The sequence below is a fragment of the Octopus sinensis genome, linkage group LG13 (assembly GCF_006345805.1).
Source record: "Octopus sinensis linkage group LG13, ASM634580v1, whole genome shotgun sequence".
NCBI classification, from domain to species: domain Eukaryota; kingdom Metazoa; phylum Mollusca; class Cephalopoda; order Octopoda; family Octopodidae; genus Octopus; species Octopus sinensis.
In genome coordinates, this window is record NC_043009.1 from 19955013 (window position 1) to 19967512 (window position 12500).

Consider the following 12500-nt stretch of genomic DNA (forward strand, 5'->3'; position numbering starts at 1 on the left):
CCGTTATATATATACATACATACATATATATGTATATATATACATACATACATATATATGTATATACATATATATGTATATACATATATATACATATATATGTATGGTGACACTCGTGCCGGTGGCACGTAAAAAGCACCCACTACACTCATGGAGTGGTTGGCATTAGGAAGGGCATCCAGCCATAGAAACATTGCCAGATCAGACTGGGCCTGGTGCAGCCTTCTGGCTTCCCAGACCCCAGTTGAACCATCCAACCCATGCTAGCATGGAAAGCGGACGCTAAACGATGATGATGATGATGATATATATATATATATATATATATATATACATATATATGTATATACATAAATCTTGAAATGTCATGTAACTGATACAATGTAACTTACCATTTCCTATTCTGAGATACAAAAACAGGAAAGGCAGGGAGAGCGAAGAAATAAAATGCCTGAAGGCCACCAAAGTCTGTGAATGTCTTTACATTGCTTTTGTAGCGCATTTACAGACATCCTAAACCTCATCCAGAAAAGGGATAGCAAACTGACTGGAAAGCCCCTCTCACACCTATGCTCCAACCTCTGGCCTCTAACTCTGCTCCCTCTCCTCTCTTTTCCACTACTATTATTACTGAAATGGCCTCTGTTCTTTGTTGTTGACTCAGCTTATATCATCTCTTCTCAGGTATTTCCATCCTGCTTGTCTCTGCTCCACTCAACCTTTTCTCTCCAGAATTCCCTCCCACAATTCTTAACTTACAAACATTCAAAAGCAAAATTAATAGCATCAATCTCACTAGTTAGGGGTGAGGGGTGGGTCCTGCAAAGACCATGATCACTGAGCCCCTCCTGTAAATAAAAATGAAAATGTTTCCTCAGGTTGTTTCTCTTTTCATATCTTCCAGCTTGTAGTTCCAATTCCCAAGGCAGGATATGTTCTCTTTTTATGAACAAAAGGAAGTCCACAAACCAAACAGATTTGGCTGCTTTTTCTAGCAAGTCAAGCAACTTTGTAGAGTTTGAATTATTGTAAGCAAAGAGCAAATTCCAGAAGGTGGAAATTCGGGGAATAAAGATTGGCACATGGTTATGTATGTGTGAAACAAAAGAGTATAGTGATGAACAAGGTGGACTTAGATCAGGGCAGAACATGTTTGTTGTTGTTGTTGAAGCCTTTAACATTCAGATTACTTTCCAACTGCAATTCTTATTGATTCACATTGTTTTCAATTAATTGCCCATTGTCACAAAGCTTTGAAATTTCAATAATGTGATTGTTTATTTTCACAATGACATGAGAGGGTGAGTGTGAAAGATTGGTTTTGGTCAGTTTGAATATAAAACAGAATATTTGGGGCCGGATATGGCCGGTTTAAATGCCAAAGGGTTACTCCTAGGTCAACCCTGATCGAACACTTTTCCAGCCATGACCATCTCCTGTTTTGAAAAGCAAACTACATTGCAGCTAGCACCACACCACGTTATGGCTCCGTAACACAGGATTGTTAAGTCACAACCTAATCTGAAGCCTGGTCACAATTATTTTCATTCTTTGTATTCCACTGGTTATGTTAGGTTAACAAGCATGAACGACAAAGCAGAGAGCAGATGAAATGAAAAGACTGGTGTGAGAGGTATGAACGATAAAGAATCACATTGGAGGGGAAATTGTGAAGAATTATCAAGATAGGCACAGGAGTGGCTGTGTGGTAAGTAGCTTGCTTACCAACCACATGGTTCCAGGTTCAGTCCCACTGCATGGCACCTTGGGCAAGTGTCTTCTACTATAGCCTCAAGCCAACCAAAGCCTTGTGAGTGGATTTGGCAGACGGAAACTGAAAGAAGCCCGTCGTATATATGTATATATATATATGTGTGTGTGTGTGTGTGTTTGCGTCCCCGTAACTTAACGGTTTGGCAAAAGGGACCGATAGAATAAGTACTAGACTTACAAAGAATAAGTCCTGGGGGTCAATTTGCTCGACCAAAGGTGGTGCTCCAGCATGGCCGCAGTCAAATGACTGAAACAAGTAAAAGAGTAAAAAGAGTATAGGAGTCTGCCAGAAGCGACTAGGAAAGACATGGCTAGAAGGGCTGAAGGTTGGATGCCAAACCTTTACAAAGGAGAGGACAGGAGACCAGAACAAATGGCAACAAGCTGACTTAGCCAACCCCCTAAAAACTTATATAAAACAAATTTCATCAAACCCAATTTATTAAATAGAAAATAGAAAAAAGACAATTTATTCGATGACAAATTTTTTTGAAAACAAAATATTTTATTAACTTAAATAATATCAATTAAATGAGAAATGAAATTGTTTACGGTCGAAAAGAAGTGTAATGATCTGGGAAGGCAAAGTTATATTTTCCATCTGCACAAACTTTGGGTAAAGTTCCAGCGTTTGGTATTACATTCCACGACAATGACAAGGTCACGTTTTTGTTACCACTGTGTAGTTTTTAGAAGGAAGCAAACGAAAAGTCAAATATTAATACAAGAAAATATTTTATAACATCAATTAATAAAAAATTAAATTCTTACAGAGGAATTCAGCTAAAGTATTTGTGGAAAAATCATTTTGTTAAACTCTTTCTTTCTTATATTTATAACAAAAGACAGTTTTAACTTAATTAATTTTGAAAATGTCTGGAAGGCATTCACTCTTTCCATCATTTGTGCTACTCAATAAATGCTTCTTCAATAAAACTGTTTAATTGATTTCAATGAAATATAAATTACACTTCTAACAGTTTCATCTCAAAGAACTGTTGATAGGTAAAGAGCTAAATCTATCTGGTGCCAATACAAATATTTACCAATTTGTAGTTCTTTATGAAACAAATGATTTCTGACGGAGGCACAAAGTCAGAAATTTAGGGCTGGGGGAGGACAGTCAATGAAATACATTGATCACGTGACTGAGAACTTTCCTTTAACTACCATGGACGGCTGCAAAGTGAAGAAGACCACAGCAGGGATAGAACACAAAAGGCAGGTAACTGAAATAGCGTAACATCTCTCTGGAAACATTCAACGAATCTCATCTGTCTGGGGAACTAATTCCTAAAATTGGATCACTGTGGAAGATTGATTCGATGACTTCAGGACATGACTGGTATTTATATCAGAGAGCCAAATGTAATTGGAATGGAGGACGTTACTCAGAGACATCACTAAACGTCGCAAGGCATTGCTCGCTCTGTTAATTCCAACAATCTGCGTCGTCTGTGAAATAGGTGAGTAACAACGGCTACAAAAGGAGTGAGGAGAAGTGCTGTACCTGACAAATATAAGCACAGCAGAGCGTCGCCTAGGTTAACTGTTGCAATTCAACAGAACCCGCTGATGGTGTTTTAAAAACAGAAAGTCTTAAAACAAGGGACATAATTCCATCGGAATCTACTAAGCAAACATTTTAAGTCAATATTGACAATGCGAATTTGCAACAGATCCGATCTTTTAAGCCAACAGAATACAAAAGACATGTTTCAGTCTTATCAGGTTTCCTCAACAAAACATTCCGTTCACTTTAGAACAAGAAAACAACCGAACAATCAATGCCAGCTTAGAAAACGAGTGTTAGACGATGATGTGGCGGATGCTATCCAGAGGGAATGCAATGACATAGTTAGTTAGTTAGTTAGTTAGTTAATTTAGCTCAAAAGCAAATAGCAAGGCCATGTAGGGGGACATGGAGTTAAGTACAGGGTGGTGTTCATGTAAAGAGTTCAGGCCACTTGAGGTCCAGGGAGGCTTTGAACAAAGCGGTCGTCGGCATCTTCACCATCTCGTCTGGCAGCTTGTTCCACGGATCCGCAACCCGGACGGAGAAAGCTCCTCTCCTTCGATTGAGATGAAATCGTCGTAGGTAGAGCTTTTCGGAATGACCCCACAGCCGACGCTCTGGAGCAGGAGTGAAGAACAGCTCTTTCGAGAGGTTACACTTTCCGCTTATGATGTTGTGGGCGAGAATGAGATCACTACGGCGGCGGCGTTTTTCAAGAGAATAAAGGTCGAGCGTCCTCAGCCTTTCTTCGTAGGACAAATTTTTGAGACCATGAACCATGCGGGTAGCCTGCTTCTGGACTCTTTCGAGATGCTGTATGTCTTTGAGGAGATAAGGAGAAGAGGCTTGAATCCCATACTCCAATATGGGTCTCACCAGCGTGACATAGAGTGGTAGGAATATGGCTGCTGTGAGCATTCCGAATGACCGTCGAATCAAGAACAGAATTCCGCGTGCTTTGTTGGCAGCATGGACGCACTGGGCCAAAGGCGAAAAGGAGGAATCCACCAAGATACCTAGGTCCTTTACCTGATCGGTCCTCTCCAGCAGCAGACGACCCGGCTCGAAATCAAGTTGAGTTGCAGGAGTAGAGTCGACTGGCAGATGACAGCACTTTGACACGTTCAGACACAGGTCCCAATCGTTAGACCACTTCCAAATTTGGTGGAGGCATCGACGAAGATCCTCTATATTACCGCGAGGAGCGACCAGTTTGATATCGTCGGCAAATAGAAGGGTGTGTTGCGTGAGGTCGTCGGGCAAGTCATTTATGAAGACTAAGAACAACAAGGGCCCAAGCACTGAACCTTGAGGCACGCCACTGCTCGCACTGGAGACGTCGGACCGCGAACCATTAACTTGGACTTGGAAGGAGCGATCTGAGAGGAAGGCACCAACCCATCGTACAATATCCGGATGGAAACTATATGCTTGAAGCTTGACAAGTAATAGGCGGTGGTTTACCGAGTCAAAAGCTTTGGCAAAGTCCAGTAAAACATGGATTATGAATAGCAGCATTACAGCTGGTGGCGGAGGGGGGGTATATACTAAGAATGTTCTACATACTAAATACATTAAATTATACAGCATCACCTCCTCTAACACTTATAGGCCACTAAGGCTAGGAATAAATAAATATATATTTATTTATTTATATATACTGGCATAACTCACCCTATGTTGTTAATTGGTTCCAGGAGACACAACCGAAAAACGACTTAAGTCGAATTAACTTGTCTCTAGGCTAAACCAATAATAACCATTCCCAGTTCTGTACTTTATGAATGCATTTCGATAATACATGGTTAATATAAATCTATTTTAAACTTACAAACAAGTAATTTTTATTTTTTAATACAGTACAGTAAAAATACAGTACAGTACGAAAACAATTTGGCGATGTTTACCATACATCACGGATGCTTTATTTATGAAAATGATTTGCAATAAGACATGGTCAAATAAAAGCCGTTTTTAAGCTTAGAAAATAAATTCAGTAATGTTTGCTGTCAACAACTAATGAAGGAGGAGGAAGCAATCAAACATGGCCAGAATTGGCAAATCCTAAAGGAATCCTGTTCCACCATGACAACGCTAGACCACACACGTCTTTGCTGACTGGTGAAAAATTATTGGAGCTTGGTTGGGAAATGATGTCACATCCACCATATAGCCCTGACCTTGCACCATCAGGTTACCATTTATTTTGAAGTTTGAAAAATTCTTTGAATGGTAAAACTTTCAATAATGATGAACTGAAATTGCGAGTGCGGAATCATGAGGTTGCTAGAAAGACGGCAAAAGGTCATCAAACAAAATGGAAAAAATATAATTGATTAAAGTTTATTCTTTGTCTGAAAAAAAGTTACTTTCATTTCACACTAAAAAACCGAAATTACTTTCTTGCCAATCCAATATATATTTATATAATCATAGTCATGGCTGATGCTAGTGTCACGTAACTCATACCTGTGCCGGTAGCACATAAAGAGAGCATCTTTCAAGTGTTGGGCCTCATGGAAGCAAAGTGGATGAATTCTTTTCATGTGTTGGGTCTCACAAAGGCAATGACCGACGCCTTTGGCATTATGTTGTGTGTAAGAAGAAGACCCATCAAGCTGAGAAAAATCGCAGTTATGGCAGATACTGGTGTCACACAAATGGCACCTGTGCCGGTGGCAAGTAAAAGTAACCATTATACTCTCAGAGTAGTTGGCATTAGAAAGGGTATCCAGCCATAGAAAACCATGCCAAATCAGACTGCTGCAATAATTTCTATCATTTTTGAAATCTGAAATTCTTAAGCCGTCAACCCTTGGCACAATATAATAAAAGACAACATACTAACCGTAAACCATTTCCAAGATCCCAAAAATGGTATTTCGTGTTCATACTTCTATAATCCAATAATGCATTTTCTCCACGTCGAATAATTTTGTCCCAAATGATGACTTGATTGAATTTCTGGAATAAATTCCAATAATTAAAGATTTAGTAATGTTTCAGTCATGGAAAATTGGTTGACGAGAGGAGTAAGGGAGACAGTAACATGATATAAAAATAATTAATCTAATAATTAATCACATTTAAGCTATGCAGACAAATGGCTTGTAAGGGCCATCCAAGCTGAGTACAAAGATGCAGGAAAATGAGAATCAACAATGATGTCAGAGTGAATTTAATATGATGATAGAAGTCCATCAAGGTTCCGTCATTAAACCTCTTTAATTTATCAAAGTCCTACAGACCATCACAGAAGAGTTTAGGACTGGAACTCTTGTCTGCTGATGATCTGATTTTCATTGCTGAATCTATCAGAGAATTGGAGAGGAAAATTCAGGTATGACAGCTAAACCTAGAATCAGTAAACTTAGTAAAGACTAAGGTTTTAGTAATTAGGAAAGAAGAAGACAGGAGCTTGCTATCTTCGAGGTAATGGCCCAGCTTCATCTCCAGAAAAGGGGTCGGTATAAATTCCATAAACACAAGAGATGTGGCAGAGTCAAAGACAGAAAAAGTATCTCTCATTATTAAACAATAACAATTACTCACAATGACATCATGATGCTTCTAAGTGGTCGTCACTTGACCTGCTAGAAATAGCAGCCAAGTCAACCTCAAATTACACCCTAATGTCTTAAAAGGATGTGGTCCTGGATACACTATTGTCGAAAAGAAGATGGAATGGTCATGTTTACAATGTCTTTAATTCTCTGTCAACTAATCAGAACAAATCTAGAGCTTAGCAACAACTTTAGTCAACACCCCAAACTCTCATTCAACCAGATAGTTATTAACTACTCTGACTGACAAAGTCCTAAGAAAGAGAGAGAGAGAGTAGATATCTATATTGAGCTGTTAGAGGCAAAAGGCCTCAAATGTAGTGGGTGGCTATAGCTGATTAGACTGGTCTCAGTATTAAACTGGTATTTATTGATCCTGCGAGGTTGAATGACATCAAACTCAGCAGAATTTGAACAAAGAAAATGTTTCATATCTAAAGATGAAAAATGATATTTCGAAATATCTAATTTAGAAATAAAAGGAAGAACTGACTTTAAGAAAGATGAGAATAACATTTAAAATGTTCTTACATGATCTGCCGTTTCATATTCTGCTGTGAGATAAAGAAACAGAAGCTTCACATTCCAATTAAATAATCTAGAAATATGTTAGGATTGTTAAGGAAATATATATTAATTACTTTTATAACTATAACCATCTTTGTTATCTTCAAAACAATTATTTATGATATCTTTTAATTAATGAGGAATCAGGGATTTGGTGAACATCAACAAGGTAAAAAAGGGAACAAACTGGGAGTATAAAAAGTAATGATATTATCTTTTCAAGAAAAGGGGATAATATGAACAGTTTGGACAAATTGTCCCCTTATAAAGGAAAAGAAGGGAGATAAAAATGGGAACAATGTGAATAAAAAAGGATATCTGAATAGAGGTCAAAGACAAAATATCCAAGATCGCTTCTCTCTCGTTCCGCTTGGTAATCGTGTAAATTCTTGCTGTTGAATAAAAAAAAATCATTTAGAAAATTATTTAATACAAACATTTAAATAAAGACTTAATCAGGAGTGGAAGGACAATACAGCTGACCCCTTTTTAGGGTCTCAAAGACTGGCTGGTGATGGTGATGGAGGGAGTTGCTGTAGGATTTAATAATAAACCTAGAAACAAGTTCAGTTTGCCATTTAAATGGTGAAAATACCTGATGGTGTTGAAAGAATGACAACAGTCAGTTTGGATTCCTTTTTGGATTTTGAGATTTTTGACAAGGAAGTCTGTTATTCACTTCTACTACCTTCCTTCATGATTTTGTTGTTGACCCCAGGAGTTCCAGTCATGACCATCCCATCTTACTGTATATCTACGACTTTATTATCTCAGATGTTCTTCCTTTTTAAACCAGTAGAGTGTAATTTGAGGGGGACTTGGCTGCTATTTCCAGTACCTGCATCCTAGCTCCTTCATTTGTTCAACTCTATGTAGTAATAGTAGTAGTAGTTTCCACAAATACCTTATTTCAGTATTCATCTGCCACTACGTTCTGAGTTCAAATTCTGCCAAGGTTGACTTTGCCTTTCATACTTTTGGGGTTGATAACTTAAGCACCAGTGAAACACTGGGGTCGATGTAATCGACTAGTCCCCTCCCCACAAATTCCAGGCCTTGTGCTTTTAGTAGAAAGATTATCATTATTATTATTATTATTCCTTCCGACGCCGATGGACGTACGTGAATCAGCTCCGTGAATTTGGTACCAATTTCATTGGAAATCTATTGATAAGTTTTGATATTTTTTAATATTTTTGTAGCCAAACCGACCGGCTTCTTGCGGAGCTCGTCGGTTGGGCGAAATTTTGCCCCATTCGGGGTGAAATTACTGTTTATCCATTTGAAATTGACATTTTTTGCACACACACATTACAAAATGGCATTGAAACGAGCTGCTGGCTCTTCCCTCCTTCTTACAACACCCCCTCCACAAGAACAAAAAAAAATAACGTCACGGGTTACGAACAACCCATTTCAGGCCGTAAAAGGCAACAGAGCTCCTCCTTCCGAACCGGAGAGCACGCGCTCGGTTCAAAAGGAGAATGCAAGCCAGGACGTCGCGTTAGACGTAATTCTCGATTTTCCCCCTCTGCCTTCACCCAATGCTTTGGTACGGAAGGAGGAGGAAGAAAAAACAATTACAAAAATCATTACAAACATTGACACGGAGAAAAAAGAAAAAACTTCCAACAATTTTGCTTCTGCTGCAAAGCAAATTTCGGAGGAAGTTAAAATAACTCTAGAAGATGTGAAAAGAGCGAAGGAGTTGTTGAGGAAGGATGGCAATGGCATCTTCCTCAATACTCCACAAGAGGTGATTGAAAGCACCAACAAGAAAACAATAATATACAAAGTTTCCGACAGAAAACTAAAAAGAATGATAAATGCCACACCCCAACAGTTGGAGATAGCTCTAAAGCCCATTTGGGCCCAAAAGAGCTACGTAACCAAGGGGAAGCGTTTTGGAACCGTGGAGGTTCGCTTCCCAACAGAGGAGCTTGCAAGGGCGAACGCCATTTCGCCCTTGCAAACTGAGAATTTGTTACTAGTTCCGACCCACCTCGGGCGAAGAGTAACAAAAATAAAAATCGACCTCGCCCCCCCTGAGCTAGATATGTCATGGCTGGTGGCAGCTGTCCTCTATGATATAGAGGACACTACCACCATTCTAGATGTCAGGAGAGTGAGGGCGAAAAACTGGTTGGGGATGGGAGTGCTGCTTCTTGCGCAAATTCAGCAAGAGAATATAAGTAAAGTCCCTGATTTCGTAAGTTTGCCGGACGGCACCAGGCTAAACGTTGCTGTGGAGGGGCGAAAGCCAAAATGTTTCCTCTGCAGCAGCGAAAGCCACTTAAAGAGGGACTGTCCCATTCACAAAAAGAGGATGGAGGCTTTCAGCAAGAGGCAGCAGCAACAACAACAACAACAACAACAACACAAGCAACAACAACAGAAACAACAAAAACAGCAAGAAACACCAAAGGCTGCCACACCACCAACACCATCACCAACACCAGCACCAAGATGAACAACACCACCTCCAACAACAACAACCACCACCAAACCAACACCGACAACCACCACCAAACCAACACCGACACCAGTACCTCGAAGGTCGACAGCAGCGACATCAACAGTAACAGGAGCAGCGGCACCACCGATACCGCGGAACCAAAAACTTTTCGTCCTGCTACTGAAGCAGACCCCTCAACCATTCCTTTGCCGGATGAAGAGATCTCGGATTGTGCGAGCTCTGATTCCAACAAAGGAGAATGGAACATAGTGCCTCCAAAAAAGAAAAGGAGGAAAAAACAAAGATTTACAGGGGAAGCACGAACAAATAGTACTTCCAACATCAACAACAACATCAACAACAACACACATTCACAACAACAACAACAACAACACTTTCGACACCACTACTGCCACTGCCACAGACACAAACAAACACAGACACAATTACAGACACGATTACAGCAGTGAATACAAGAAACCAGGAACTGGTTGAGTATTTGAAAAACAAAACAAGCACAAACATTACAGATTTCATAATACCTACACACAACACACCACCAGCACACATTCTCACAATAAAAATAAACAATACAGCATACAATGAAATTAAACATATATTCCCTAACGATGTGGGATCGTTAGGGAAAAGTTTCTCTAAGAAACATTATAAAAATATTATTGAAGCACCCGTGCAAAAGCACAAGGGAGCCACCCCCACCACCAACAACAGTAAGTAGAGCCTTTTTTCTCCTTTTTTTTTCCCCTAACTTTTGAAACATGGCAAATCTTAGAATCGGTTGCTTGAATGTGAGAGGCCTCGGGTCACCTTGGAAACAGGGTCACCTGTTAAACGACCTGAGGTTTCATGATGTGGATGTAGCAGCCATCAGTGAAACCAGGCTCTCCGACCCACAGGAACTCGCAGCCCTTTTCGGCGGATACGAGATATTTCTATCTCCGTGTCGGCCGGAGCGCGGGCGGTGGTGGTACTGCGGTGTTGTTTCGGAAGGGCCTGGACCTGAAAATAAGGACAGTCTTCTTGGATCCGGAAGGTAAGTTGGTGGTCCTCGACGTGGACGGTAGTGACGGCGGTGCTTTCAGACTGCTGGCTGCCTACGCTCCGACAGGAGCAGGGCAGTCGGATTATTTCAAACGTCTGGAAGTTTTCCTGGGAACGTCACGCACTCTAGTGCTAGTTGGAACGCTGTCTTAGACGAACGTTTCGATCGGGTGGGCAGGGGAGCGTCTGATAGGAGAGGGGGAGGGTGCAAGAGCCTCGCCAACCTACACGGCCGCTTTCAGCTGGCCGACAGGTTTCGACTAGACAACCCGAATGTGCCAATGTGGACTGGACAAACCGCATCGGGTCGTCTAGATCGTACTTAGATAGAGTGTTTTGTAGGCCAGCGGATAAGGACAGCGTAGGGTGTCCACAATTCCACCTAGTCGAATATACAGACCACAAATTAGTGATCTGTACGGTCGACTTAGATAGGCTACATAGACAGGGACCCGGCTACTGGAAGCTGAACGCGTCGTTAACGGCGTGCAAAGCTTACAGAGACCGGATTAGTTTACTAGTTAAGCGGGCGCTCACGGGGGCAATCATCAACAACAACTGGTGGTTTGCCCTCAAGAGAGCAATTAGAGTAGAGTCGATTAGGTATAGTAAGACTCTAGCTATTGAACGTAGGAAGAGAGAGCAGGATTTAGTTAAACTAGACGAGGCTCTTGACACTGGCATCGCAACCGACGTGTTGGCGGCAAGGTTGGCCCTCGACCAACACTTCGACGCCAAACACGAAGGTTGCATTGTCAGAGCTAAGGCACGTTCGCTAAGCGGGGAGGGGACTAGAGCCGCTCGATGGGCCCGCGTGGCGGAGGCAAAGCGAGGCAACAGAGCAACCTTTCGGTCTTTGGTGGACCAGAACGGGCGCGAGGTTACCGAACCGAAGCAAATGTGTACGGTGCTTCAGCGGCACTTTGCTCAACTGTTTGGGACGAGCGGTGAAACGGACAACGGTGCAGACTTCGGTGTGTACCTGGACGGCCTACCGCAACTCTCGGACAGCGAGGCAGAGTGCTGCGAAGGACCGATATCTGCCTGGGAAGTACAGGAAGCGATGAAGAGTTGCACGAGAGGTAGATCGCCAGGTTTGGATGGTCTGCCCTACGAGCTTTACTTTTCAATGCCAGACTTGTTTGCGGACCTGTTGGCAAACGTCTACTGCAACTGGCAGCAAAACGGGAGAATTCCTGCTTTTGTCTGTCGAGGGGTGGTGGCTTTGCTAAAGAAGGACCCAAACAAGGGGGACGTTATAGGGAATTTCCGGCCCATCACTCTGCTCAATGCAGAGTTGAAGATTTTGGCCAAGGTGCTAGCTAAGAGATTGGCGCTTGTCGTGGACAAGCTGGTCGGCAAGACGCAGACATGCGCCGTGCCGACCAGGTCGATACACGACAACCTCCATCTCATGCGCTACATCATAGAGAGGCTGGGTAACGACGCTGGCGAGGGTGGGGCTTTGATCAACTTGGATCAGAGTAAAGCCTTCGATAGGGTCGACCATCGGTACCTGGCAGCTGTCCTCAGGGCAGCCGGCTTCGGTCCAGTCTTCCGCGGG

General features: G+C 41.7%; 1 protein-coding gene and 1 long non-coding RNA gene across 2 annotated transcripts in view; one reads left to right on the forward strand and one right to left on the reverse strand.

The window, feature by feature from the left end:
- Positions 1 to 2257: 2257 nt before the first annotated feature.
- The window catches only part of LOC115218427 (signal peptidase complex subunit 3), a 20424-nt gene continuing 10181 nt past the window's right edge, over positions 2258 to 12500 (reverse strand). The window contains exons 2-5 of the mRNA XM_029788236.2: positions 7738 to 7811; positions 7384 to 7460; positions 6138 to 6253; positions 2258 to 2451 (exon numbers count right to left, since the gene is read on the reverse strand). Of these exons, the coding sequence (XP_029644096.1) occupies positions 2322 to 2451; positions 6138 to 6253; positions 7384 to 7460; positions 7738 to 7811 (397 nt within the window). The 3' untranslated portion in view covers positions 2258 to 2321. The remainder of the gene's footprint in view (positions 2452 to 6137; positions 6254 to 7383; positions 7461 to 7737; positions 7812 to 12500) is intronic.
- LOC118765768 overlaps positions 6994 to 12500 on the forward strand; it is a 13838-nt gene continuing 8331 nt past the window's right edge. The window contains exons 1-2 of the long non-coding RNA XR_005001640.1: positions 6994 to 7103; positions 11703 to 11706. This is a non-coding gene — a long non-coding RNA (uncharacterized LOC118765768). The remainder of the gene's footprint in view (positions 7104 to 11702; positions 11707 to 12500) is intronic.